Source organism: Sminthopsis crassicaudata, chromosome 2 (assembly GCF_048593235.1).
Source record: "Sminthopsis crassicaudata isolate SCR6 chromosome 2, ASM4859323v1, whole genome shotgun sequence".
Taxonomy (NCBI): domain Eukaryota; kingdom Metazoa; phylum Chordata; class Mammalia; order Dasyuromorphia; family Dasyuridae; genus Sminthopsis; species Sminthopsis crassicaudata.
In genome coordinates, this window is record NC_133618.1 from 648,317,887 (window position 1) to 648,345,339 (window position 27,453).

At 35.6% G+C, this 27,453-nt stretch overlaps 1 protein-coding gene across 5 annotated transcripts in view; it reads right to left on the minus strand.

The window, feature by feature from the left end:
• Positions 1–2,840: 2,840 nt before the first annotated feature.
• Positions 2,841–27,453, minus strand: part of BMS1 (BMS1 ribosome biogenesis factor) — a 31,132-nt gene continuing 6,519 nt past the window's right edge. The window contains exons 4-23 of one of the 5 annotated variants that reach the window (XR_012487159.1): positions 26,770–26,849; positions 23,942–24,130; positions 23,475–23,617; positions 22,641–22,762; positions 22,101–22,297; positions 21,351–21,490; positions 19,737–20,542; positions 19,475–19,576; positions 18,738–18,895; positions 15,752–15,833; positions 13,322–13,410; positions 11,850–12,026; positions 10,388–10,576; positions 7,991–8,171; positions 7,456–7,558; positions 6,872–7,023; positions 5,426–5,573; positions 4,784–4,959; positions 4,177–4,338; positions 2,841–3,400 (exon numbers count right to left, since the gene is read on the minus strand). Coding sequence is in view for 4 of the 5 variants with exons in the window: in XM_074296690.1 (XP_074152791.1) it covers positions 3,158–3,400; positions 4,177–4,338; positions 4,784–4,959; positions 5,426–5,573; positions 6,872–6,994; positions 7,500–7,558; positions 7,991–8,171; positions 10,388–10,576; positions 11,850–12,026; positions 13,322–13,410; positions 15,752–15,833; positions 18,738–18,895; positions 19,475–19,576; positions 19,737–20,542; positions 21,351–21,490; positions 22,101–22,297; positions 22,641–22,762; positions 23,475–23,617; positions 23,942–24,130; positions 26,770–26,849 (3,566 nt within the window). In the remaining variant the exon portion in view is untranslated. The remainder of the gene's footprint in view (positions 3,401–4,176; positions 4,339–4,783; positions 4,960–5,425; positions 5,574–6,871; positions 7,024–7,455; positions 7,559–7,990; positions 8,172–10,387; positions 10,577–11,849; positions 12,027–13,321; positions 13,411–15,751; positions 15,834–18,737; positions 18,896–19,474; positions 19,577–19,736; positions 20,543–21,350; positions 21,491–22,100; positions 22,298–22,640; positions 22,763–23,474; positions 23,618–23,941; positions 24,131–26,769; positions 26,850–27,453) is intronic. The other 4 variants (XM_074296693.1, XM_074296691.1, XM_074296692.1 and 1 more) reach the window with 4 other exon arrangements.

Here is a 27,453-nt window from a genome sequence, read left to right on the forward strand (position 1 = left end):
TGATACAACACAGATATGTGTTGTCAAAAACACCTCAGATTCATAATGCATTTGATTTTGAAGTTTTGGTGGTTGAATTCAGAAACCTTGCCAAAATTTTTACAAGCCCATATGGGCTCATGACCCAGTTTAAGAAGCTTTACCCTACAGGACACTTAAAACCTCCCCTACACCTCTTCCTCCCCACTGGCTCATCCTTTGCTCTAGTCTCTGGAGGAGGGAGTCTTTTTTCTTTGCCAGCACAAGCTTCTTAAGACCCTAGGCCAGGGGTTCTCAAACTATGGCCCGTGGGCCAGATGCAGCCCGCTGAGGACATTTAAGCAGCCCTCGGGTTATGGCAAATGGGCTGAGGGGCGGAGACAGAGTGTGAGTTTTTTGTTTTTACTATGGTCCGGCCTTCCAACAGTCTGAGGGATAGTGAACTGGCCCCCCATTAAAAAAAGTCTGAGGACCACTGCCCTAGACTCTTTCCTTCCCTTTCTTCCTCAAGTTTCCCAGGAAATGTTCCCTCTCTTCTTATCATTTTCTGTTCATTAATCTCTCTTGATTCCTCAGGTCACCTTCAACCTTGGGAAGGGGAAAGAGAGTAAATGATCCATTGTTACCATCCTTAGGGAGCTGGCTTGTTATTTTCACTTGAGGTGATGAGCTTTGCTACTGCTTCCTTTTTGGGATTTTGTCTCATGAATTTCTGGCTGCTTTGGCTGCAGTTTTTCCTTCATTGTTATCCTTTATATCTCACCTGGTAGATCATACATTTGTAGCTTTCTTTTTCCCATACCCTTGTTATAATATATTCAAAACAACAGACAATAACAATTTTACAAGCCTTTGTTAGGAGTACACCATCTGTGGCCCAGAATTTTTCATTATCATATCTAAGCACTGACCCACAAACCCAACTCTCTTTTCAGATTGCATCTTCTTAGTTCTCTTCTTCCCAAATCATATCTTCCTCCCTCTTACCCTACCCCTCCATCCCCATGAATTGTTTTAAAGAACTCCTCTTTGAGAATCCAGTGTGATACTCATGCCTTCTAAAAGAAATACACTTACCAATGACCTCTTTGTATTCCCTCTAAACACCTAGCACAGTGTCTTATATATAGAACGTACTCAATATTTACTGAAAGGGAAACATGAGCAGCTTCTTTCCTATGCATCAGATGTGGAAAAATATGAACTTAGTGAGATGGTTTTTTGTTTAAAAAAAAAAAAAGCCCTCATAAAAAGGCTGCCTAAAAAATCATTTTTAACAGCCAAAACTCTTAATTCCTTTTACTCATTAGCTTTTGGAATTTGCTTGGATCTGAATTAAGAACGTCTCAATTCATTATAGAAGGGTTTTACCAAGAAGTTTATGACCTTAGGTTTATACGAATTTCTGACAACTACCTTTCAATATAAATGGTTTCCTTTTGTAATGCTATGTATTTTTATTTTATTCATAGAAAAACATTTTTTTTTCTGTGAAAACCACCAATGGTTTCACCAGACTGTTAAAGGGATTCATGAAAAAAAACAAAACAAAAAATTACTCCTGTATTAGAAGATTAATTTGACCACCCAGGAATAGATTTGAAACAGTCCATTTGTAGATTTAAGTTCACATGTATAGGACTCTTAGCTATAATTTTAAAATATCAAAACAAGTTTACAACAGCATCGTTCAAGTCTGACATGCATTCAAATCCCTTCCGTGTTGTTCTACCAGGATGGCAAACTGTTACTATTCAGTGGAAAACAAAGAAGGCTCAGTTACCTTTCAAGAGTATACAGACCCCAGTATTCAGTTATAGGTAAGTCAGATAAAAATGTACCTCAGGGATTGATAAGTTTTCCCTCAGTAGTCACTTCTATAGAGGCAGTTGCTATGTCTACCTTTGGGTCCTATCAGCTTCTATTTCTATTTGTTGTAGACACTTATTACACTTCTTGATTTCATCAAAAATCTGAAAAATTGGATAACAGTTCCATCACAGACTACTTGGATTCTCCAATTTTGGTTTAAATGTGTTATAAGAAATAAAGACCAATGTGCCTGACCAACAGCTTCAAGTCTGACCTTTTTAAAAGTAAACATCAAATTGATTAGAAAGGAGACAGGGAAGGCTTTACAGTTAGCCTCCCACATAAATTTCTAGAGTAGTGTGATTTAGACCCCCAAATCACATCAAAGGAGTCTGTTAGCACAGCATTCATTCAGCACTGTTTTTCTTGCACATTTCATGTAAAACAAAAATATCCATGAATATGAAAACAAGAGGAAATGAAAGGAAGAGGATACACACAGCTCCAACCAAGCAAACACACAAGAATGCTCCGGCCAGCTCCCGAGCTCTACCTAATCTCCGATTTCACTCTTTTTTTGTAAGCTTAGAGGAAGACAAGACTCTTTCTTCCTCTTGGGGCATACACTATCAAGTTATTTCTAAGGGCATCCTATGAATTCACTAAGTCATTCCAAAAGGAAGACACTAAAATGAAAGCCTCTCACTAAGTTGTTGGTGCTGAATGACAAGCCTTCCCAGAGGATACCAACCAGCTGAATCACCAGATTTCTTAATACTGACACCATGTAGCAGACCACAAATGCTAAAAAATGCTCAGGTAGAAAAAGTACCATCAAAGTCTTCATGTAAAGAATATCATGTGACAGAACTAAATGAAACTATCCAAAGGGCTCACAGAATAAAAAGATTTGAAAGAAAAAAAAAAAAAAAAAAAGGCTATAGATTTTCCCCCTCTAGAGGACATATCATGAAAATAAGATCAGCAGGCAATTATTGAAAATCAAATTTCTGAGGCATTTGCCCACAATGAAAAGTACTCCACCATAATTCACAAGAAAATACTTTAATGATTTTATGTAGTGGGCGCTGTGAGCTCAACTACACTGCGGTACCTCAAATGTTGTAGGAAACAATCCACAAAAGCATAAATTATCTCAATTTCTATCTGTACATGTTCCAAATGCTCCAAGCACACACCACATCACCCGTACATTTCCTCTAGGTCTCTCTTTTCCAAGACGTTGTCTGTGGGCAGTTCAGCAAGTCTGGCTCAGAATCCAGTCCTTTCTTTGGCTTGCTATCCTCAAGCCCACCAACATTTTAAAAGTGGTCCTCAGAGAAGCAGCGGACACTGCCCAGAGCTTTCAGAAGGATGCCTGCCCCCCTGACGCCCCAGCCCCCTTCAGGCTCGACCTCAGATTCTTCTGCTCTTTCTGGCCCCTGATTCGGAAGAGTTTTTTCCTGGCTTCCTTCTGACGCTTGAATTTCTCCTCTTCCTCCTTCTGCTTCACTTTGAGGTGCTCTTTATGCTGCTGGCGATGCTTGTCCTTGGCCTTCTTCATCTTGTAACTGTGCACTGTGCCCAGAGCAGCAAGCAGGGAGAAGATCTGGTTGGGAGAGAGACCCAAGCCATCAGAACACAGTGTTTTAGAGACATGACATTTTGTAATCTCTTAGTTTAAGAAAACTACTTATCAACCCTCAGTGTATCAAAGATAAAGCTCAAATGGGAGTAAACTGAACTGTCAGCCTTCACTAGGTACAAAGTGATGGCAAAATACAACCTATTACATCTTCCTTAGAACTCTACTCTTTTTCTGACAACACCATGAAGAGGATTTACTTTTATGTGTGTCTACAAATATTTCTGACTCTCTGGGCCACTATTAGCATCATTAGAGCTAGTCCTCAAATAAAACAAGAGACAAAAATCGTGCCTTTAAGGAGAGGTTATGTTGTAGGAGAAGTCATAGAAGATTTCTACTCAATGTCTTAATTACATTACCTAACAGCAGTATCAATCATGAAATAAGTCTAGTCGGTTCCTATTTGTGGATGCTATAAAGACATGGATTTGCATGAATGAACCCTAGTATAAATAGAATGAAGGTTCATTCATGCAAATACTTTAGCCTTCTTATTCCCAGATGAGATGAAGTCTATTTTAATCTTGGAAGCTCCCTTCTTTCCCCTGATAACAAACAGATTCCCCCCACATAAACAGATATGACTAGAAGAAATCAAGGAAGTTGTCCCTCTTCTGAAGCAAAAAATAATCTTTCTCAAAAAGCTAGATTTTCCCCAGACACAAATGGGGAGTAAAGTAATGCATCATGAAATAACATAAGAATTCAAAGCATAGTAAGCCATAGCAATGTCCTACCTTTTTTTCATGAGGCTCCCTGATAACAGCTGGTCTCACCCGATCCCTTGGCACCTTAGCAGCCTTCTCCTGGTTCTTAGGCTTGCTCTTAAAAGGCAAAGCTTTTTGCAGGGCTTTGGGGATGTGCAATGAATTAAAATGCTTTTTCTGCCTCACTATTGGCTGAAAAAAATAAAGCCACACAATACAATATTTTAAAATTATGCCAAATATGTACTTTTCTAAACTCTGTCACTTAATCTCAAAGGTTTTCTCTTACTACAAAATAATGCTAAATTTTACCTTTAGATACAATTGAAGAGTAATCTATCATATTTATTGAGCATCTCTTATGTGTACATACTTCACAAAGTGGCAGGGAAGGTACAAAGCCACACAATCTTGTAAGACATTTGTTTGAGATTATACACCTGCTACTATTATTATCAACTAACTTAAGTAAACATTTATCAGGATCCCCAGGCAAGAGTTCATAGTAATATTTATACCATACTGGCATGCAAGTGTTTTAAAAAATTTGAGTTGAAAGAAATAAGACAATTATTACATACCACTCGATTTACTATCATTACCTTGATACCTTTATTCTCTGAATGCAATGCATTACCTTATACAGAGAATCCTTGCTTTGCTTCAAGCGGATGCCATTTGCAAGGCGAAGTTGGCCTGTTGTCCTCATTCCTGCCCAACTTTCTTTTTCACCCACTGGTTTTAACAAAGATGTTACTGGATTATAGAAGGCTGGTATGGAAACAGGATACCAGGTTCGCATGAAGACAATGTCTAGAAGAGAAAAAGTCTTACTTTAAATCTATAAAAGAAACTAAAGCTCATTCATTCTCTCAAAAAATATTTCTTCAGTAATCATTAGCTACAAGACACAATGACAGTAGTTTCAGGGAATACAAAGGTGAGAGACACAGATTCCTTCCATTATTATTGAATAATTAATGTATCCTGTATTCATCAATATATTCTAGAAGCAAAAGTACTAAAAATTTACCTAAAAAACCTGATTTTGATAAATGAAAGGACAGGAGAAGTCACTAAAATAAATCAAACATTCCTACTCATTAAACTCTAAGTTGAACCAAAGAGAATCCAAATAGTCCGTACCTCTTATCAACAGCAAAAGTATAACATATATTCAAATTGCAATAGCCTCCTAAAAATCTCTTTGAATAATGGCTTCGGCTATCATAAATTAGTAAATACTAGCACAAAGTAAATTACTTTGCAGGTTACTTACCACTCATCAACAACTTGTCCTCAAAGGTGGCTCTGAAGGCACCTTCTGGGGCTCGAAGAGCTTTCTTAATCTGTCCTCTTATTCCACTGACAGTCCGGATTGCAGCACCTTCAAACTTGGCCACTTCCAGGGCAGAGTTGAACATTCCCTGTGAGTGATTTTATTAAACATTAATCATGCCTTCTACTTTTAAATAAATGATTAAGAAATAAAAAAAATATATATATTAATTAAAAATTTAAAATAAAACACAAATAACCAACAGAAAACTGACGTTGAATAAAGAAATATCTGGGCTAAATGGTAGGAAAACAGGACTCTGTGTGTGCTTATTAATCTATTTGGGGTTCTGCTGTGCTTCATTACAGTAGAGTTCTTTGGAGAAGAGAGACCTTTGTCAAAAACCTATGTAAAAGTCTTATAAAATGTTAACTCTGGAGAAGAAAAATATCTGCCTAACAGATAAAAATAAATACAGACATTTATTGCATAGGCCTAGTCTTTCTCAATAGAAAGTCTCAAAAAAGCTTATGTTAAGGATGAAAATTCACCAATGAATAAAAACAGAGGATCCTGCTGTACTTCTTCAGCCTGTAGGCCTATGGCTCTAAATTCGAACAATCACCTCACTTTAGCTGTATTTTAAAGTAATGATGTGCATGTATTTTAAAGTAATGATGTGCATAAAATATACTACCAGCATACTCCATTTGTATGTTAATTTGCAAAGCCCCTACTGAGTCATCAGATTTCTAGCAATTCCTATAAGTAACACAGATATTATTATCTGTATTTTACAAATGAATAAGCTTAGAAATGAATAATCAAGCAGGCTAACTAACTATAGGCAATGAATCTGATAGAAGAGGAACAAGACTGAAGTCGGAATCAGATTCCCTTGATTCAAATAGGACATTTTCCCCTTTCTACCTAATTGTAGGTAAAACACAACCTCCCTTGGTCTTAGTTTCAACAACTGCACATGAGGGAGTTGGACTAATTGATCCCCTAAGGTTCCTCTCAATTCTCAATCCTATGAACTTCTCCAAGTTAAGAAAGTCATTGAGTAGGCCAGGATTAGAAAACAAAAACTTTCTTTGAATGCCTTTGTTTCCTCTTCCATTCATTCCTTTAAGATTTCTAGGAATATTTGTAGATATAAAGAAATTTAAAATGCCTTGTAAAATTTAAAAATAAATAGTATCTATCATTTTCTAGTTCACATTAAATATTGAATTGCTTAGCATTTTCTTTTCATTTTAAAGTCTGATTTTCAAAAACTATGAAGATTATAAATCCCCATAAAATATAGAGCAGCATGGCAAACAAAAGCACCATCAAAATGAGGCTAAAGGGCTTAATAATGTTGTCCAGTGCCCTTTAATAGTCACATCATATGTATGAAGGATGGGAGAACAGTTGGTTAGATGGTTTAAACATACCAACCTTAATAAATGAGGTGTTCTTGAAGATTTTAAAGGGAAAACCTGTTAGCTTTAATTTCTTCACAATTGTTATAGATTTGTCCAAGTCAAGAACAACTCCTGTGGCAGCTATCCGGAAATCAGTCTAAAAAATGACAAGAAGAAAAAAAAAGACTATTTGTGGGCCAATATTTTATACAATTATGTTTCTTAGGGTACTCAGACTTCAGGAAATTAAAATTAAGCCTATAAAGAGCAGGGCCTTTAAATTAGGGTCCACCACAGCCCAACAATAGAAAGATTTCAGGGGGCCATGACTTTCTAAAAATTATTTTGATTTAAATTTATTTTACTATAGTTTGTAATACATATAAAAGCATTATTTTGAAAAAGGTTCACCAGACAATTAAAGGGGATACAAAGATATAAAAAGGACTTCTGATGAAAAATGTACTTTATTTGCTTTCTAAAGGAAATGGAGTTTTACTGTCTCCTTCCCAACTCCCCACCCCTCCCATGGAAGTAAAAAACAACAGTATAGCAAATCACATGTGGTTAAAAAATCTCACTGCAGAAGCTTTTTTCCAAATCCATAATTAATCCCACACTTTAAAAATGCTTCCCAAATTAAGTAAGACATCTGAATTTACCATTGTACCACTGACAGACTGAATCGCCAAAAACCCAGTTCCCTGGGGGGTGATGGGACCTAAAAGTAAATGAAAAAAAAGATTTCGCCATGAACCAAAAAGGAGAAGGTAGGCAATAAAAGGGGGTAGGTAGGCAATACAGAGGACTTCAGGAATTATTTCATGGTATTTCCAGCAGTGAAGAGGCACTAGTAAAGTCCCCCCAACCAGCTTGTTATATACTATCCTTCTGAGGACTTGATAAGCAAGTCACATATTCAGAACTTCTACACACTCTCAGATAGTAAAATCATCCAACTAAGCTTTCAACAAAAAGTTCTCAAATTCTTTCATTGGAATCTGTAGTCATTTTAAAATTTCAGATATTCACAACATCCTAAATTTTCTAATGAGGGTTGCATGTTGTAAAATTGTATAAAGGGGAAAAAAACTAACACTAATACCTGAAAGGTTTAAAATAACTAATGGATTAATCACTCTAACCATTTTACCCCAAAAGGTTGCTCCACAATGCATATGTTGTGGGGTGTATTTAAGAAGCCTTTGTCGCCCATTATGGTCTTCGATGTGATATAATGGGATAGTCTGAAATCTTCTCCATCCAAGAGAGAAAATCAAGGGATCTCGAGATTTGAGAATTTTCTTATACCAACGATGCTTCTTCAAACGCATCTAAATTAAAAAAAAAAAAAAAAAAAAAAAAAAAATCTTCAATTGGGATTCAGGAAAATAAAAGCCAACACATATCTAAATTTCCATATATTAAAACTTCACTGAATTTACTTCAACTTTAAAGATACACCTACTCTGTGCATGATATTGTGTCTGATACTAAGAATACAGAGATAAAAAAACAGTCCCTGCCCTCAAGAGCTAATCTGTGAAATGGGAATCATCATGAACATAAAATAGATATAATCTTAGGTATAAAATGATAAGGACAAAGAGGCCATTCCCCCAAAGGTAAAATGACAATGCACATGAAGTTATCAAAAAAAGAAAGCTAGAAGATCAATAGCCATATTAAAAATGTTTCAAATCACTAATAACAAGAGAATTACAAATTAACATTGCAGTTGTACTACACAAACACGTTGGCAATTATAACAAAAGAAGAAAAAACAGGTACATCAGTGCACTGCTGGAGCCATGAATGTGTCCACAACATTCTGGAAAGCCATTTGGAACTATGAACAAAAAGTTACCAAAATAAACACATTTTGACTCAACTATAAAACCTTTAGAACTCTATTCCAGAGTTCAAAGAGGAAAAAATCGGTATGTATAAACATATTTAAATTTTTGTCACAGTAGCCAGAAATTAGGAAGGGATAACCTCCCCCCCCCAATTACTAGAAATAAATGATTGAACAAATTAGTCTATGAATTCCCTAGAATACTACTGTTCCATAAGAAATGACAAAATGGATGGTTTCAGAGGAAACTAGGAAGATCTCTAAGATCTCATGCACAACTCAGAGAACAATGCACATGATTTCAAAATTCTAGAGAAAAATATTTTATATATATTTATATATATTTCTAGAGGAAAATATTTTATATATATTCTATATATTTTTCTAGAGAAAAATATAGAATTCTTATTATATATACTTATTATTTCAATCATAAAGAAGGTGAATTTAAAAGGTGAATGGCAACACTAACATGGGGCCAGAGGTGTCAGGAATTAAAACAGAGTAAGACAGGGATTTTTGGACATGGTCAATAAGGGGATTTGTTTTGCTGGACTGTGAATGTTTGTTATGAGGACAAACGGAGGAGAGAGGAAATAGACACCACTACACACCTGTCAGATTGGCTAGAATGACAAGGAAAGATAATGTGGAATGTTGGAAGGGATGTGGGAAAACTGGAACTCTGATATATTGTTGGTGGAATTGTGAATACTTCCAGCCATTCTGAAAAGCATTTTGGATCTATGCTCAAAAAGTTATCAAACTGTACATACTCTTTGATCCAGCAGTGCTACTACTGGGCTTATATCCCAAAGAGATATTAAAGAACAAAAAGGGACCTGTATGTACAAGAATGTTTGTGGCAGCCCTCTTTGAAGTAGCCAGAAACTGGAACTGAGTGGACGCCCATCAATTGGAGAATGGCTGAATAAATTGTGGCATATGAATATTATGGAATATTATTGTTCTGTAAGAAACGACTAACAGGATGATTTCAGAAAGACCTGCAGAGACTGACATGAACTGATGCTGAGTGCAATGAGCAGAACCAGGAGATCATTATATACTTCAACAACAATACTATATGATGACCAATTCTGATGATGCGGCCATCTTCAATAATGAGATGAACCAAATCAATTCTGATAGCACAGTAATGAACTGAACCAGCTACACACCGCGAAAGAACTCTGGGAGATAAGTATGAACCACTACATAGAATTCCCAATCCCTCTATTTTTGTCCGCCGGCATATTTGATTTCCTTCACAGGTTAATTGTACACTATTTCAAAGTCTGATGCTTTTTGTACAGCAAAATAACTGTATGGACATGTATACATATATTGTATTTAACTTATACTTTAACATATTTAACAAGTATTAGTCAACCTGCCATCTGGGGGAGGGGGTGCGGGGAAGGAGGGGAAAAATTGGAACAAAAAGTTTTGCGATTGTGAATGCTGAAAAATTACCCATGCATATATCTGGTAAATAAAAAGCTATAATAAAAAAAAAGAAAAAAAAATAATCCATAGGATTGTTCAGAGATATTGAGACATAAGTCCAGTACTGCTAGAATACAGAATACATGAAAGGAACTGATCTGAAATAAGGGAAGGCAGGTTGGAGTCAAATATTGCAAGCAGCCTTAAATGACAGAAACCACAGAATTAAGAATGCCTACCCACCTGTACATAGCCCACGTTGCCTTCACTGTTGCCCAAACCACCCAGGATAATTGGGTAGTGGGGATCAAAGTTAAGCACAAACTCGCAGGGAACATTCTCTATCTCAATCCGGACATACATCCCAGGTCGAAAGCCTTCATACTGAACTCTGGCTTCATCATCTTGATCCTCAAATTCTGCTCGGTTAAGCTACATGTGAGACAAAAATCATCATATTGTTATCTTTATTTTTAAAATGTGAAAAAATATAGCAGTAATTTTGAAATTCATGAAAAATGGCAAAAACAAATCCTCCTTCAAAGCAATATCTGGGTATTCTCTTTGCTTTTTCAAGGAACAGCTAATCTGGATGGCTGAAAAGGACCTGTGTACCTTTCTTCTCATTATTCAACATAAAAGTACAATACAGTTCAAAAATGTCTTATTATAACTACCCAAAAGCTCCTGCTCTTTTTGAAGCATTTTTCTTCCTTTCTGTAGCTCTTCTGGCATTTCTCACATGCCAAGCCACATACTCATTGAATAGATGTGTCAAAGCATTTCTTTGCTAGATTAGCTGGGTCTTACCCACTATCTTTTAAGTAAAAATGATCCCTCCTATCTTAATTTGATGGCGCCCCATGACTTAAGTCCATTCAAGCCTGACTATCTGTGTATGGCTTCTTCTGTCTCATTAGAATCCCAGCTTATCGGCATCTACTTTAGACCCTACATCAAATTCCTTGGACAGACAGCTCTTTCTCCTTGGCATTCCTACCATAGAACCTGCAGCTTCAGCCTGGTAAGATGTCCTTAATCCCACTTCCTCCCCCTTATTTTTCTTCCTCTCTGACAGTTTGTAGCATCACTTCTTATAATAAACACACAGAAGGTCAAAGCTGGATGAATGCTTAGAGATTGGCTGCTCACATCCATTACAAATGAGGAAACTCAATTCAAGAGTGAGTCACAGATCTGTTGCAAAGTGAGCTTAATAGCAGTTGGATCATAAAGTCGCCCAATTCACAAAGCTTCCCAAGTATTTACGGTGTTTTTTAATGATGAGGATGATAACATTTATTTAATTAATTCTTATTATGTATCAGGCACTGTTTTAAGTACTTTACAAACATTATCTTATTTGATCCTCATAATTCTGGGAGGTAGATGTTGTTATTTTCCTCATTTTACAGTTGAGGAAACTGAGGCAGACAGAGATGCAATGACTTACCTAGGTCAAACAACTAGTGTGTGTTTGGGGCCAAATTCGAACTTAGGGCCTCCTGCCTTCAGACCCAGTGTTTTATCACCTGTCTACACTAGTTATTTAGTCTTACTGCATAGAGTTCTACTTATGCATTCACAAAATAAAGGTTTAGGAAGAGACAATGGGCAAGGCAGAAGGAAAGGGGAGAACTAAGTCTGGTTCCAAAACTACAAACTTTATAGTCACAAAAGAGGCTGACACGCTCAGATGGATTACCTGTGCCTGCTTTTGCATTTCACCTTTAAGATCATCAAAATATGTGGTTTCTCCTTCATCATATTCATTATCAAATAATTCTTTCAATTTCCGCTTTTTCTCCAGATGCTTTTTCTTTGCATCTTCCTCTACCTTAGGTACTTCTTCCTCTTTAACTTCCTCCTCCACACTTTCAACCTAGCAGGAAAAAAAAAGCTTTAGGATTGTTTTTATCTTATAAAATTTTAATCACACAGGGAAAAACAGATAAGGGGGAAAAACATCTAACTGAAAATGGTTAAAGTTAAACTTGTGTTCTCTTTAATTCTCCATCTGTGTCTCATTACACCACAGTTTCCTGGCAAATGAAACAGGACAGCTTATGACCTATTATCTTTCAAATATATGAGGTAAATGTTACTTACCTGAAGCATGAATTGGTAACTGCTGCTTTTTTTTAACTTTTTCTTTAAAATGGTACTTGTATTCTACTTCCTGTCCCCACTTCTTGAGATTAAATAAATGCTTCCTTTCTTCCTTTTTTTCCACCTCAGCCCATCTCAGCCCTGATTCTCCTGATTTTCAATTTTGCAATGCTAAAAATTTTAACCTTCAGACCTTGAGAATTTCTCACATTGACAATTTCTCTTCTTGAAATAAGAAATCTTTGTGTAAAACAATTCTCATAATCAAAGTCTGATTTCTAAAATCCAAATTAATACAAATTTCTAAGATTAAAAACTATTTACCAAACAATAAAATAGTCAAAGGATGAGGATAAACAGCTCTCAAAGAAACAATGGTTGTCTTTAAAAAGGAATCAAAATCACCAGTAACTAGAAAAATGCGTATTAAAACAAGAAACAGATTGTCCCACACTACTTAATTAGCAAAGATGATAAAACAGACAAGTTCCTAAGTTGATGATAAAATGAAGGCCTCGATCTTATTAAATTTCATTTTATTAAATGTGATTCATAACCCCCAGGCTGTCAAGATTTTCAATGCTCTTTCTGTCTTCCAACATAATATCCATAAATTTGTTAAATGTAGCGATTTGTATTTCTCCTCCAAATTACTGATAAAAATATCAAATGAAGGGAGTTTAAGGATAGTCTCAAGACATTTCCCTGACCATCTTCATTCAGACTAATCTATTAATCAGTTACTAAAAGAAAGAAGTAATAACAGACTAAAGGAGAATCAACTTTGTAGCACCTTTCTTTGCAATTCTGCATGATCCCCTTCAAATGAAGGGGGTAAAAAAATGTCAAAAATTCCTAATCATGGAAAGTAATAGCAACCAATATGAATGTTCAATTAATTGCTCTTCAGCTCCCTCCCCCCCTTTTATTTGTCAATAATTAGGGAAAGTGCCTCTCTAAAAACTAACCCATCCTCTCCCCCAGTTATAGAGACAATTAGTCTTCCTTCTACACTAGGGATTTGTATCGTAGGAAGTAGATCATATCTGAAAGATGATAGAAACATACCTCTTCCTCCTCTTCCTCCTTTGGCTCAGTAGATTTTCCCTTGTGCACATCCCCAGTCTCCAAGTCTTCAAAATCACCATAGAGCTCTTCTGTAAAAAAATAATCAAATAATTATTATGAAACCTCAGACTGAGCCCATTACCTGATCCTTTTCTTTCGAGAGATGCTGTAGGAACCATGGATATGCAGAATGGCTTTGAAAGTTAAATGTTCAACTTGACATATGCTGAACAGAAAAGCAAGTTTTACACAATATTCATTTTCAAATTATCAATCCTCTTTTTTTTCTGTTTTATGTGTCTATCAAGGTACTCACTTTATCTAGTGTTTTATATTCATATTTTTTTAAAAGATACTACAGAACAATGAATTGGAAATTGAGGGGATGCCCATCAATTGGAGAAAGGCTGAATCAATTGTATGCAATTATGATGGAATACTACTGTATTAGAAAAAAATGATGAGCAGGAAGCACTCAGAAAAACTTGGAAAGACTTCCATGAGATGATACAAAGCAAAATGTACAGTGTGTAAAGTTAACAATATTTTAGATGATCAGTTATGAATGACATAACTATTCTCAAGAAACACAATGATTCAAGACAACTCTAAAGGACTTAAAATAAAGAAATGTATTAATCCCCAGAGAAAAAACTGATGGTGTCTAAATAGATTGAAGCATATTCTTTTACTTTCTTGTTTTTCTAAAGAGGTTTGTTGTTGTTGGCTGTTTTTTCTCTAGTTTATGTTTTCTTTCATAACATGACTATTGAGGAAATGTTTTGTATAACTACACATATATGACCTATATTTAATTACTTTCATTCTCAATGAGGGTGTGTGGAGGGACAAAGGGAGAGAATCTGGGATTCAAAGTTTTAAAAATGAATGTTTAAAAATTTTTTTACCTTCAACTGGGGGAAAAAAACTAAAAAAAATTTTAAAAGCTGTGACACTAACTCATAATGATAGAAGGGATAAATTCCTGGAGGAAACAAAGATATGAGAACAAAACACAAGTCGACTGGCTGACCTTTGCAAAAAGGGATCTTACTGAGATATAGGAACAAAAGAAAAAATGATGAAAACAGAAAGACTTTGGGGTAAGCTGTGCAATAAGATCATGAATGGTATCAATTTCCTCAATAAATCAAGAAAAGTCATTTGCTTAGAAAAAGCAAGATTGAGATGAGGGGTGGAGAGAAAGAAGTCTGGATAATTACAGAAGGTGTTACATTAACCAGGAGAAAATCCAAAGAGAGCACAGTAACAGCCATGAATTTCTACAAGACTAGTCACAACAGTCATCTGACTGCCTTTACCATTGTTGCAGAGACAGAGAAGGCAGATGGTAGAGGGCAATCCAAGCTGAAAGTTGGCAAGGCATAAATTATTAAAAAAAAAAAAAAAAAGAGTACAAAGGATTAGGGTAAACAGTACAGTGCTGAACCAGTTAATTAATGACCACTATGCTATTTCAAGCCTTCATCATCTCTCACTTGGACTATTCCAATAGCCTCCTCACTGATCTCTCCCCATTCCAATCCATCCTCCACAGAACCAACAAAAGATTGGACCATGTCACATGCATGCTACAACATGCTCCTAACAACAACTCAATTGTCCTTAGAATCAAAAATAATATCCTCTGCTTGGCATTATTTAATGTTCTTCACAACCTGGTCCCTTTCTACCTTTCCAGTCTACTTCTACACACTCTGCTTTTCCTTCAGACTACTGCTTTGTGTTTTCCCTGGCAGTTCTCCAGGCCTCTTGGAATCCTTAATTTCTTTAAACACTTGGTATAAGTATCACTCTCTGATGGTGGTCTTCAGAAGCCACCTCCACCCCAGCAGCTAATGCAAAGGTTCTTACTATTTTTGTGCATAGACCCCTTTAGTTTGTGGAAATTTTTTTAATAATGCTTTTAAATATACAAAATGCATAAGATTACAAAGAAATGATAATAATATTGAAATAGTTATTAAAAAAAATTTAAGTTAAAATGCCCCTGGTATAAGAACTCTGATACCAAAGCTTTCCCCTCCAAAGTTATCATGTATTTGACTGCATACCTCTGTAATGTATGTGGACATAATTGTCTTCTTCATTAAGATGTAAACTTTATGAAAGCAGGCAATATTTCACTTTTATTTCTGTATCTTTGGGGCTTAGCCCAGTGTGTAGTACTGAACAGATGCTCAACAGATGCCAGATTGATTGATTTATGAAAGAGCCAAATTAGTCCTGGTCAATGAAGTCAGAGCTCATTAGAGGCGTAGACAAAAAACTTCAGACTGTCAATTAAAATATGAGGTAGAAGAAGTTTTCCAGCATTACTAAGTGAGATAATGGGCGTGAATATCTTTTTACATGTCAAAAGAATTAAATAGAAGTATGTATTTGCTAAACATCTGCCTGTTTACTTACCATCATCATCCAAAAGTTTCTGTGCATCTTTATCTGCTTCCCATTTTCCAGTCACAAAGCAATCTCGAATATTGTTCATCACCTCACCAAAAAAAAAAAAAAAAAAAAAAATCAGTACTTAGTTCACAGACACCAAACACTTCACTTCACTTAGCTACCAAACAGCAATAGTTTACCTCTGCATCTGGCTCCTACTTTTGCAAGCAATCTGACTTCTACTGTTATTTGTCTTAAAGGTCAGGCTCCCTTTGATGCCTGCCTTACACAAAAAGCTCAATACAGAGCTGATGACCTAGGCAGCAAGGAGGGAAGAGGCTAACGCATAGATGAGGCAGAGAAATTATTCAAGTTGGCATCAGAATGTGATAATGTGGCAACAAATCCCTCAACTTGTTAACATCACACTGCCAAATATATAAACACAAAGAACAGTGTCCTTGGTGTATTTAAAATTTCAATCGCTAAAACCTTGATGATAAATTTTGAAACTTCCTCCCCATTTTTCCTCTTTCCATTTAATTTCAATTTCTGCAGGTATTTCACAACTGGCCCCAGCATTCCTCTAGACCACTCTTAAATTTTTTTTTGGTATCCCAGTCCCATCCCTCAAGACAGTGTAACAAAAACTATAGACTTTTCCTCAAAATGTTTTTATACACATTTTAAAAACAAAACAAAACAAAACCCCACAGAATTACTAAGGAAATCAATCATAGTGAAATAGAATTATCAGGAAAGAAAATTTTAAATCATGAATATAAACTCTTATTCTAAAACAAAGTAGCCCTTAATCATTATCTTTACATCCAGCTGCTAGCTCACTATTATAAACTGCATCTTAAAAATTTCAGGAATAATTTTACAATTGACTGGGACCTCATCTCAAGTGCAAGTAATTATGATCCCCTTAAATCAACCTGTAATTTTATCCCTTCCTTTCCAGCTCAATCCCCTAGAAACCAGGCTGCTCCTTAACTTTCCTACTAGGTATCACAGTGATTGAATTTCTTATCTGTAAATCCTAATATCCCTAGAACTAAGTCTAATATAACCAACCCCAGTAATAATCACCTCATCCTCTGTTGTTTGCCTGTGCTGACCATTTCTAGATAGAATCACTGATTTGGTTTGGAATCTATAATGCACTGATCCTTTTTCCCATGGATTCTTTGACCTCCTAGTTTTGGATCAACTTTCAGATTTTTCTTCTAGTTCTCTAAAATAACCAAATGCTGGTCATTTTCCCATGTTCAAGCCACCAAGTTTGTGTAATCCTGTTTGTCCTAATCTTTCTGAAGTGCTGGTTATGCTCCCCAGATTGAAGAGATCCCAATGCCACCAAGCCCAGGCTCTAACCACAATTATTACACTTTAGCTGAAGCATTTAATAAAAGGGAAAGCAATAGTATTCACCAGATGCTATTCCCAACAATAAAGGCTTACAGGGGTGTAGGAGAGAAAATTTAAATGAAGACTCTTTTCAAATTAAAGGAAGTAACTCTTCTGATACTCTTAAAAAAAAAAAAAAAAAAAAAAAGTTCAGACTTATTTTAACTATAATAGAAATAAAGAATTCTAAAATCTTATTTTCTTGCTAGAACTACATTAACAAAGCAGTCAGCTTAGAGAATACCAATTAATACATTTTGTCCTGTATCTTCTGTAAGGATGTGGTCCCGCAAAACAAGAGAAGGGAATTGTAAGGGCCCTTTAAATGGGCGAACACAGTGCAATGGGAGATTGAGGCCAGGAAGTAATCTCTGTGGATATTAGGACTGCCCACTGGGTGAGATCTTGGCGACATTGAGATAGCTTTGAAATGGGTGACTCTCTCGCTGATTGGCTGTGTGTGTGACCTCACAGGCCCTTTATAAGCCCACTGCAGACAGCAGTCGCTCTCTTTAACCTGGCTCCCTGAGCCAAGCGGATGGATAGCCCAGAGAGGTAAGGATTTTGGTAGTGAACACCATCTTCAACTTGTCTAGAAAAGACCCACCATCAAAAAATCTAACTACACTGTGGCACACTTGGATTTTTGTCTTGTGGAAACACTGTGAATTTGTATGAATTATGGGTATCAAGAGCCACACTGTTGTGTAAACAAAATTTTGAAAAAATAGGTCACGGCTAAAAAAAGGGTACATAAGAAAACTTTAAGGTTAAAACACATTTTTACAACACAGATAACTTTCATTCAGAGCAAAACAGAGATATTCAAACCAGACAGGGATAGTCATCCATCTAAAGAAACTCAAGAATTATAGAATTATAGAATTTTAAAGCTGAACCTTAGATATTCTCTAGGCTATCCTTCTCAATTTTATAGGAAGTTTTCGTCTCTGTTGGGTATTATTAAGAAACATTTAAATTCTCTGGGCCTCAGTATTCTTAGCTATAAAATAAGGTGGATTATCTGATTATTAAGGTGTCTTCTAGCTTTAATATTCCACAGGTCTCTATATATAATTGAAAAATGTGAAAAAGAAATGGTGTCAAATGTATACTTTTCACATAGATGTGGACTCTAGGCAGATGGTTTTTGAGAGTTGCCTTGATCAAACAATAATTCCAATGCCAGTCTGGAGGTGAGCTTCTTCAAATGAGTTAGGCTGATCCTTGTACAAATGACAGTCAATAAATATTGGGGTGGGGGGCGTTGGGGAAGAAATAAGAAGGAAGGGAAGATATTCTCAACCCCTCCTTTCCTCCTCCCAGCCAAAAGTTAGGAATCAGAATTAAAGATTCTAAAGAGAATTCTTGGTACACCAAAAAAAATTAACAAAATTCCTTCTCTGTAAAGATGAGTGATATGTCCAGAGATAATGGTCCATCATGCAATATTATACTCGACATTCACTGAACCCTCCAAAGATATAAAGGATCCATGCTCAAGTAAGCAGAACATAAACTAACCAATTACTAGAGGAGAGCCAGATCTCTCAAAGAACAAAGCACAGAAGTCTGTCCACACTCCTACATGCCTTACCTCCTCTAAATCCCAATCTTGTGGTGCTTCCACAGGAAACTTAGAACAGTCCAAAGAATCAGCCTTTCGCTTGGACTCTTTGTCTGGCCGGCTGACACGGAACAAGCCTCCAAGCTCTTCATTCTCATCACCTTCTTCATCATCATCATCCTCAGCCACTAAATAAAATATCAGAGAGGAAAGGTATGAAGAGCATCACAACTTCATGGTCATCTTCAAGGACTAGAACTTATCAGAGATAAGACAGTGAAAAACCCATACACTCTGAGTTCTAATTTTGCCTATGCATTGACAGCCCCCAGATCCAATCCAGTCATTCAATTTTTCTCTTTACTTCAAAGCTACCATCTGGAAATCCTATCTCATGTCATTAAAAATAATTTTCTAACAAATTGATTATTAAACAATCAAAAAATGCAAAAAAGAAATGGATATTCTGAAATGTAGATGTTATGAGAACAAAAGATAGCAATAATTTTCACCCATTTATCAAATATGAAATGCTTGAAAAAAAAATTCCTAGTGAAAAGTCACTATTTACCCAGTTACTATGAAGAAATGCTTAAGAAGAAAACAGTGGGAAATGATCTTAGTGATGATAAACCATGTACATGAACTACATCTCCTCAAAATAACAATTCTAGTCTACTTTCTCACCACCACTTTGGGAACCCAAAATGCTTTTAAGCTAACAGATTGCTAGCTCCAGATCAAAGGTATTTAGTTCTTTGACATACCTGCTCCATAAATAAGCTTTCGAAGGTTTGGAGTTGCCTGCTGTTGCCTCAAAAAGGCTTCAGCTGCCTTTCTGGACAGATCTTCCTTCCACTTGAGAGCACCTAGAAGCACAAACACTAATTTCAATGTCTTTTCAGCCTATGAGTTTTCAAGCTCATATGATCACCATTTTCATTCATTCTGGCCACCAAAAGCCAGTTCTCATATTTCTCATTTGATCAGAGACAAGAGAGCTCAGTATCCAAAGCTTTTCAAACATACCTGTAGTTTCTGTGGAAAAATCAATCTCCTCATTATATTCATCTTCTTCTTTCAACAAATCTTCCACTTCAATATTCTCATCTTTTATATTCTTGTTAGACTCCAATTGGTGACCACCCTCACCTTGCCAATGCTGGCGCTTCAGAAGCTTTTTCTTAGCTCCTTGTTCTTTTCCTGAACCTTCTTCCAGGGAATCAAGAGAAGACTCTTCTTCAGATTCTGCATCTGATGCAAATGCCTCTTCAGCTGTACAATGACCAGAATCTGTAGTGGTGAGGGCTGGTTTCATCACTAAAGCTTTTTCTAGACTTTGAGATTTTCGTGGGATAACTTTATTAGCAGCTTCTCTCACAGCCTTAGACTTCGAGATTTCCTCATCACTCTCTGCTTCTTCAGATGATGATTCCCCTTCTTGGCTGCTTTCATCAGCTTCATGAGATTCCCCTTCCTCACCTGAGCTCCTTTCAAGGTCATCATCACTATCAGCAAATGCAGGCAGATCCATCTGAACATCTTCTTCCATCTCCTCTAGCTTGGGACGTTTAATTCTTCTAACATGTTCTTTACTGGGAAATTCATTATCAGATTCCTCCTCGTTTGCTTCATCATCACTAGAATCATTTCCCACAGTCTCCTCAGGCATTTCTTCATCTTCATCATCATCATCATCATCATCATCATCATCATTATCATCACCATCACCATCACTATCTTCATCCTCATTTTCCTCACTCCCAAAGACTGCTTTCCGACGAACTCGACCAGTTTCGGGGTCTATTTGTCTCTCTTCTTTTGGCATCAGAAACCTATATTCTCGAACAAATATACAGCAACTTATTTGCACAGAACTACTAGTTAGGAATCAATATTATCAATTTAAAACCAGTAAGTTTGTACTTAATCAATAACATCCACAGACAATGTCCAAGTCCTTCATAGACATGGATTCTCACAAGAAACGCAATGGTTGAAATTTTTAGGACAGAGACAAAGTATAGGGCTTAGATCTGAGACTTCAATCTTAGAGGATTCTTATTTGAAGAAATTTACTTTACCAATGCCAGTTGGCACCTTAAGTGAGAGTATCAGAGCAGGGATTCTAAAAGTTTTTTGTATTATGGACCTCTTTTGAGAGTCTGGCAAATCATATGGATTCCTCAGAATAACATATTTAAATGTATAAAATAAAACAGATAGGATTACAAACTAAATTAAACATAGTGAAATACATCTCATAAAAAATACTTTCACTAAAAACCCAACTTTAAGGCTATCATTCAGAACCCCTATCAATAGAGCTGCCCAGCCCCAAGAGATTAAGTCACTTACAGAATGCCACTGACATCAGTCATGTAGCATGACAGTGATATGACTTGAAACTAAGGCCTTTTTGGACCCAAGGCCACACTGACTCTCTACATTGAAATTCACAAACAGAAACCACTGAGGTCAGAAAGTTTGAAAAAATGTATGGGATCTATGCAGCAGCTCACTCAATCAGAACTTTTATAGTAATTTTGGCCACGAGAATAGATCTCCTAAAAAAAAACAAATAACAAGACGACAAAAAACAAAACAAAACAAAACAAAAAAAAAAACAAAAGGAAAGCTTACCCTTGGTTTTCTACTTCCTCTAATCCTAAGGGTTTGGAATCTGAGAAAAGTGACACTTTACTAGAGGCCATTTTGGCATCAATGGTAGAATGTGTAGAAATGAGGCTCTGGACCAGCTCATGAGTCGGCCTCAACTCCTCCTGTCAACAAATTAAGATGAGAAGACTATTGTGCATGTGATCACAAAGAAAATTCTGTAAGTTTAAAAGAACTTTTAAAATTACTTAAAAAACAATTGAATCATGAAAAGCTTCTTTCTCTATCTAATAATATATAACTTAATTTGCCCCTCCTCCAATCTCCAATGTACAGCTAAGATTAAAAAAAAAAAAAAAAAATCGAAAGATAGTAAGACAAAACCTTTTATTTCCCAAAACTATTTTAACTTTTTTTAAAAATATGAGGCAATTGGGGTTAAGTGACTTGCCCAGGGTTATACTGCTACTAAGTGTTAAAATGTTATTTGTCTGAGATCAGGCTCCTGACTCCAAGGCCTGAGTTCTAAATACTTTGTCATCTAGCTATTCCCTTCTGTCCCCCAAAAAACCCAACTATTAAGAAAGTTTAAAAAAGGAGTATTAATAACCAAAAAGATAAATCCATCTTGAAATTGTGGACAAAATAAGACAAACATGAAGTTCCTTTAAAAAAAAAAATAAAAATAAAAAAAAACCTTTATTTGTTTAAATTTATTTTGCTTTAGAGTGGCATCTGAAAAAAAGAGGAAAAACTCAAAGCAACAACTCTCACCTCTTCATCCTGAAAAGCATGACTGCCTCCAAGATCAACATAAACTGCATCCTTATCATACAATACACCACCAACTCCAGATAGAGGTGCATAAACCAACTTTTCTTTCTCATTTAAACCTCGCTTTTTTTGATGATCTGGAAGAGCACAAGGGTCTGGCAAAAAACTGACATCACTCACATTAAAATCTCCTACACCTATAATACAAAGCAAAAAGAAAAACTATATTATTCATCAAAACCCAAGCACTTAAAAAAAAAAAATTAAGTAGATACAGAATTGTAATAAATACCCCTGGATTAAAAAAATCTCTTTAACACTCAATTCTATAGTTTTCTAGGTAAAGGTATGTACAGCAGAAAAATTTTCACTGAATTAAGGGGTTTTTTCCCTTCTTATATTATTAGAAAGACTATTCAAATTCAACATTATACTTAAGGATACTTATTTATCACTGAAAAATATCTTCAGTTTTCTGAAGAAATTACTTTGTCCCAAAGTGTTCTCAAAGCAATATTACAATAGACTAAGAAAGGGTACCTGGCATATGAATCTGACTTTTATTTTTTAAGTGCGCTCCTCTTAAATAACCATAAATAGACACTTTTCTGTCACACTTAATATTCATTCGAATATCTTCTGGATTAGTCAAATCTTCCATCCTGGAAGGGGAGAAAAAAGTAAGATTAGTATGCTTCCCCGGAGTGCAGTGGTGTTCCTAGGAAGAGCACAGAATATAGGAGTCACAAGATCTGAAACCTAGTTTTCCTCGTATTACCTTAGAATAATCAATTTCTCTACAATTATCAGTATCCTTCCCTATAGAAGGAAGAGGTAAGATTAGATCTTTTTCAAAGGTCCCAGCTGACTCCAAATTCAAGCTGCATGGTCCTAAGACAACAATGCATTGTACCAACTTTCACCAATCTCTTTTGTCAAAGGCTACCACAATCAAGTGACCTCTATCCACTAGAAACTGGGGGTAAAATGCTTTCAAACAGTAACAGAGGAAATAAAAAACTCCAGCTAGTCACAGATCAGTGTGCATAAAACATTGGCACACTAGGTGGCACACTGGACAGAGGGCTGTACTTGATGGTAAGGAAGACCTGAGTTCAATTGCAATTTCCTAATCATATGATCTTGGGCAAGCTACTGAACTTCTCTAAGGCTGAATTTTCTCATTTATAAAATAGGAAAAATAGAACTGAGCTCAAGGACGTTGTAAAGATCAAAGAACACAATGTAAAGCACTTTTTAAAACTTAAAGAACTCTATACATAAGCAATCTCCCTTAAAATACATTGTTTATCAAAGGTAGTTATTATTGCTTCTGCCTTCTGACAAAATGAATTAAATGAAAAGTACCTTTACCTGTCTGCTAGGACATAAGGATGAGAGGTTTGCCATGTTAGAGGACGAAACTTCATAACTGTGATAAAACGTCCCAGATTGTGAATTTCCTGATTTTGATATTCACCATGGACCATCCCAGAGAGGTAGAATAGCTTGGCACCCTACAGGGGTAAAAACCAAAGGCAAAATGGTACTTCCCTCTTATCTAGATTGGTAACATAAGAACATCAGAACTAACTCTTTAGACCCCAGCTTATTCATTTGCAAAATGAGAGGATGGACTAAATGATTTCAAAGGTCCCTTCCAGAACTATAGCAGCTTTCCTTCAAAAGGATAACAAGATAACAGATTTAGAGTCAAAATAGTCAGTTGCCAGATATTATGCTAAGATTTCAAAAGTCACCTAGTCCATTCTCTCATTTTACAATTAAGAGTTAAGGATTTAAGACATTAAAAAGTAACAAATTTTAACTTTGATACCTACTGGATAGACTTCTGTCCAAAATCTATGTTTTAATCTTTTCTTGGTTTTCTTTAGTTGCTTGTTATTCTTGAAGGTGTCAAGGTGTGTAAGGATACCCATGATTTTAGGGAATCCATGTACTTGACAGATATTTAGAAATTCAAATGTTTCCATTTCAAACCCAAAGCTGGCATCAATAAGCATGAGAACCTGAAACAGAAAATAGAAGCCAATTGCCTTGGAACTGATCAATCAATGAGGGAATTGAGACTAGGTATCAAGTTTCTCTCTAGACAAGCAATATCGACAAAGAAAAACAGTTTTCAATTCTACTCAGTAAACACCAAGAGGCACAATCTTCCCCACCTTAAGAATTTGAATGTATTAGAGAAAAAAATTGATTTAAAAAAAAAAAAGAACCTCAGGATTCTTTAAAGAAATGCAATTCCTTTATAAAATTCTTTTAGATCGGTCTCTTCCTTCCATTCAACCTAGACTGGCAATAAAAATACAAAGAGAATGTAGAATCCTATGTAAAATTAAGTACTTTTTTCCAATCTCATTTTAAAAAGAATTTTTGTTAAAGAAACTATCTTATCTAACTGTATAAGTATGTATACATGTTTTAGATTTAACATACATTGTAACATATTGAACATGTATTGGACTACCTGCCATCTAGAGGATGGGATGGAGGGAAGGAGGGGAAAATTTGGAAGAGAAGGTTTTACAAGAGTCAGTGTTGTAAAATTACCCATGCATATGTTTTGTAAATAAAAACTTTTAATAAAAAAAAGAAAAAGATCAAAGAAATTATCTTATCAGATTTCCTATCACTTCTAGCTATTTAAAACTCTTTCATTAGTGCTGGTGCAAAAAGCAATGTGAAAAAGCATAGAAATTTGACTAAAAATCTGTATAGGAGATCCGCTTTGCAAAGATATGCCAGCCATACAAACAAAAACAAAAAATTTATAATACTGATATATGTTGAGAGGTGATTTAAAAGGGCTCTTTGCCTATAGAAAGGATACAAGGATCCTTTAAATATCAAATTCCTCTATCTTTTTAAGACATAATGGAATTTACTGAAATGTATTTTATATAAGACTTTTAAATAACAATAGCAAAAACAAGATACATCTAAAAATTGTGAAAATATAAAGTCTCAAATCAATCAGCAAGCATTTAGCAAATATTAATAGGCCATATATATATAAGTTAAAGAGACAAAACAGTAGCTAACATTTGTCTAGCACTTTAAATTTTCAGAAAAAAAAAATTTTTTTTTAAACACTTTTTTTTCTTTGGGAACTATTTGAGTATTTATCTGTTTTGGGGAATGGCTGTTAAATATGTATTCATGTACATAAGTAAATAACATCATAAATACACACATATATATAGGAGTATTTATCAATTATTTTAATATCTTTGATACCAAACTCTTATCAGAGAAATTTGATAGAAGACTTTTTCCCACTGGACAACTTGTCTTACCTCTGATGCATTGATGTTGTCTGTTTAGAAGTTTTTCAAATAATCAAATGTATCTTTTAATTCTGGATGTAAAGGGCTAGAACTGAGCAAATGCACTTGGATAATGGAGCACGTGAGAGTAATTGCCAATTGGACAATTCTCTAATAACATAGTTGAAGTATGACCCCCAACTATTCTGTGCTGGCTTGATTGGTGGGACAAAGGGGAAGTGACTTGTGTGGGTGGAGTAGGAGGAGGAAATTGAGGCATTCTCCTGGTGGTGGAGATAGAGGAAGGTGGTGGTGTGGAGATTTAATTTAATCCCCTGACAGCAACCCCAAAAGACCAAGAATAAAGATTTTTGGTGATCCTGACTCTGGCTGACAGAGTTCCAGCATCTGGCAACTATCTCTAATTCTTGTTTAAGAACTTATCTCCTTGGAAAATGTCATCCACATTCACTCCTCATCCCTTTGCTTGTCTCTTTGCTTCTTCCCTTTGCTGATTTCTCCCTCATAACAAGACCAATATGGAAACATCCAAAATGACTAGCCCATATATAACCCACATCAAACTGTCAAAGCACTCTTCATTTATTATCTCAGCTGAACTTCATAAAATTCCTGTGGGGTAAGTGTTATTATTCCCAGTTTACAGAGGAAGACTCAGATTAAATAATTTCCCAGGTTTGCCAGATTAGAAATGTCCAAGTCCAGTATTTACACTTAGGTCTTCCTGAGTCTAAGGCTCTATACATTATACCACCTGACTACCAAAAATCAAACAGCCCATGCCTTCAAGGAATTTCATTATTCTGAGAGAGACTACACATTCAAACATAAACATATACAGGATAATCTGTTTTATTTAAGGATAGAAAAAGGATAGGGGAAAGTCTTCAAGTAGAAGGTAGCATTTGAGTTCATCTTTGAAAGAAAGTAGGAATTCTAAGAATAGCAAGGAGACAGTACATTTCAGCTGTTCTAGCATGGAGAGAAAAGGTGATGTATTGAGTGTGAAGTTTCAACTGTGTGGAAGAGACTAGAAAGGGGAAAGGAGTCAGGCATGGAGACCAATCAGTAAGCTTAGAGGAAACAAAAATCTGCATTAGAGTGCTGAGCATAGAAGTGGAGAGGAAAAAAAAAAGTGTATTAAAGAGATTACTAAGATTTGGTAAGAGACTGTATATATGAGAAGGAAAAGTGAAGTCAAGATTAGGATGAGGTTTTGAAACTGGTAGAGTGGAAGATAGTTTTTTCAATAGAAATAGGAAAACAGGGTGGAACAGGTGGGGAGAAAACAATGAATTCTTCTGTTTGAGACATACCAAAATCTCCCAAAAAGACTGAAGCTTTTCCTTGTAACTTACCAAATCAGCCACTTTTGCCAAATCAATCATTGTATTAATGTCACATCCACATTCAATAATGGTGAGCCGTCGTTTTTTACCTAAAAATAAAGATGTAGAAAACTTAAAATTAAAAAGACCTAAAATCATTTACCTAGTAAACTAGTTTACTCAAATATTTCTATAGTGCCTACCAAAACATTGTGCAAAATATTTTCTTTTCTAAAGCAAAGGAATATCACACATTCTCCTTAGAGAGGTAAATGAAGTCAGCAGAGCTTTATCAGAGAAAAGTCTGGTTTCCAAATGTAAGGAATAACACATCATTTTTTTAGATAGGTGGTCATTTTACATTGCACACCCATGACGAATATTTGCAAAGAGAACATTATGAAGACAATGAGAGCCCATATACCAACTGCTGATATAAATGGAGATGGACAAAAATCCTATGATAATTCTCTAAGTTAAATTAATATATTTTAACACCTGGTGACTTCAATATAAGTAGGGGACAACAGTGAAAAGTATGTTGAAATATGGTTTAGGATTAAGAAATAAGATGACCCAAAGGAATGAATAGTATACACAAGTCTCATTAACTATCTGTCATGAATATTTTCTTCAGGAAGAGAGTCAGGAGGTGCTAAATACCCTGAGCACTAAAAAAATTCATTAAAAAGTGACTCATAATCTTTTAACAGG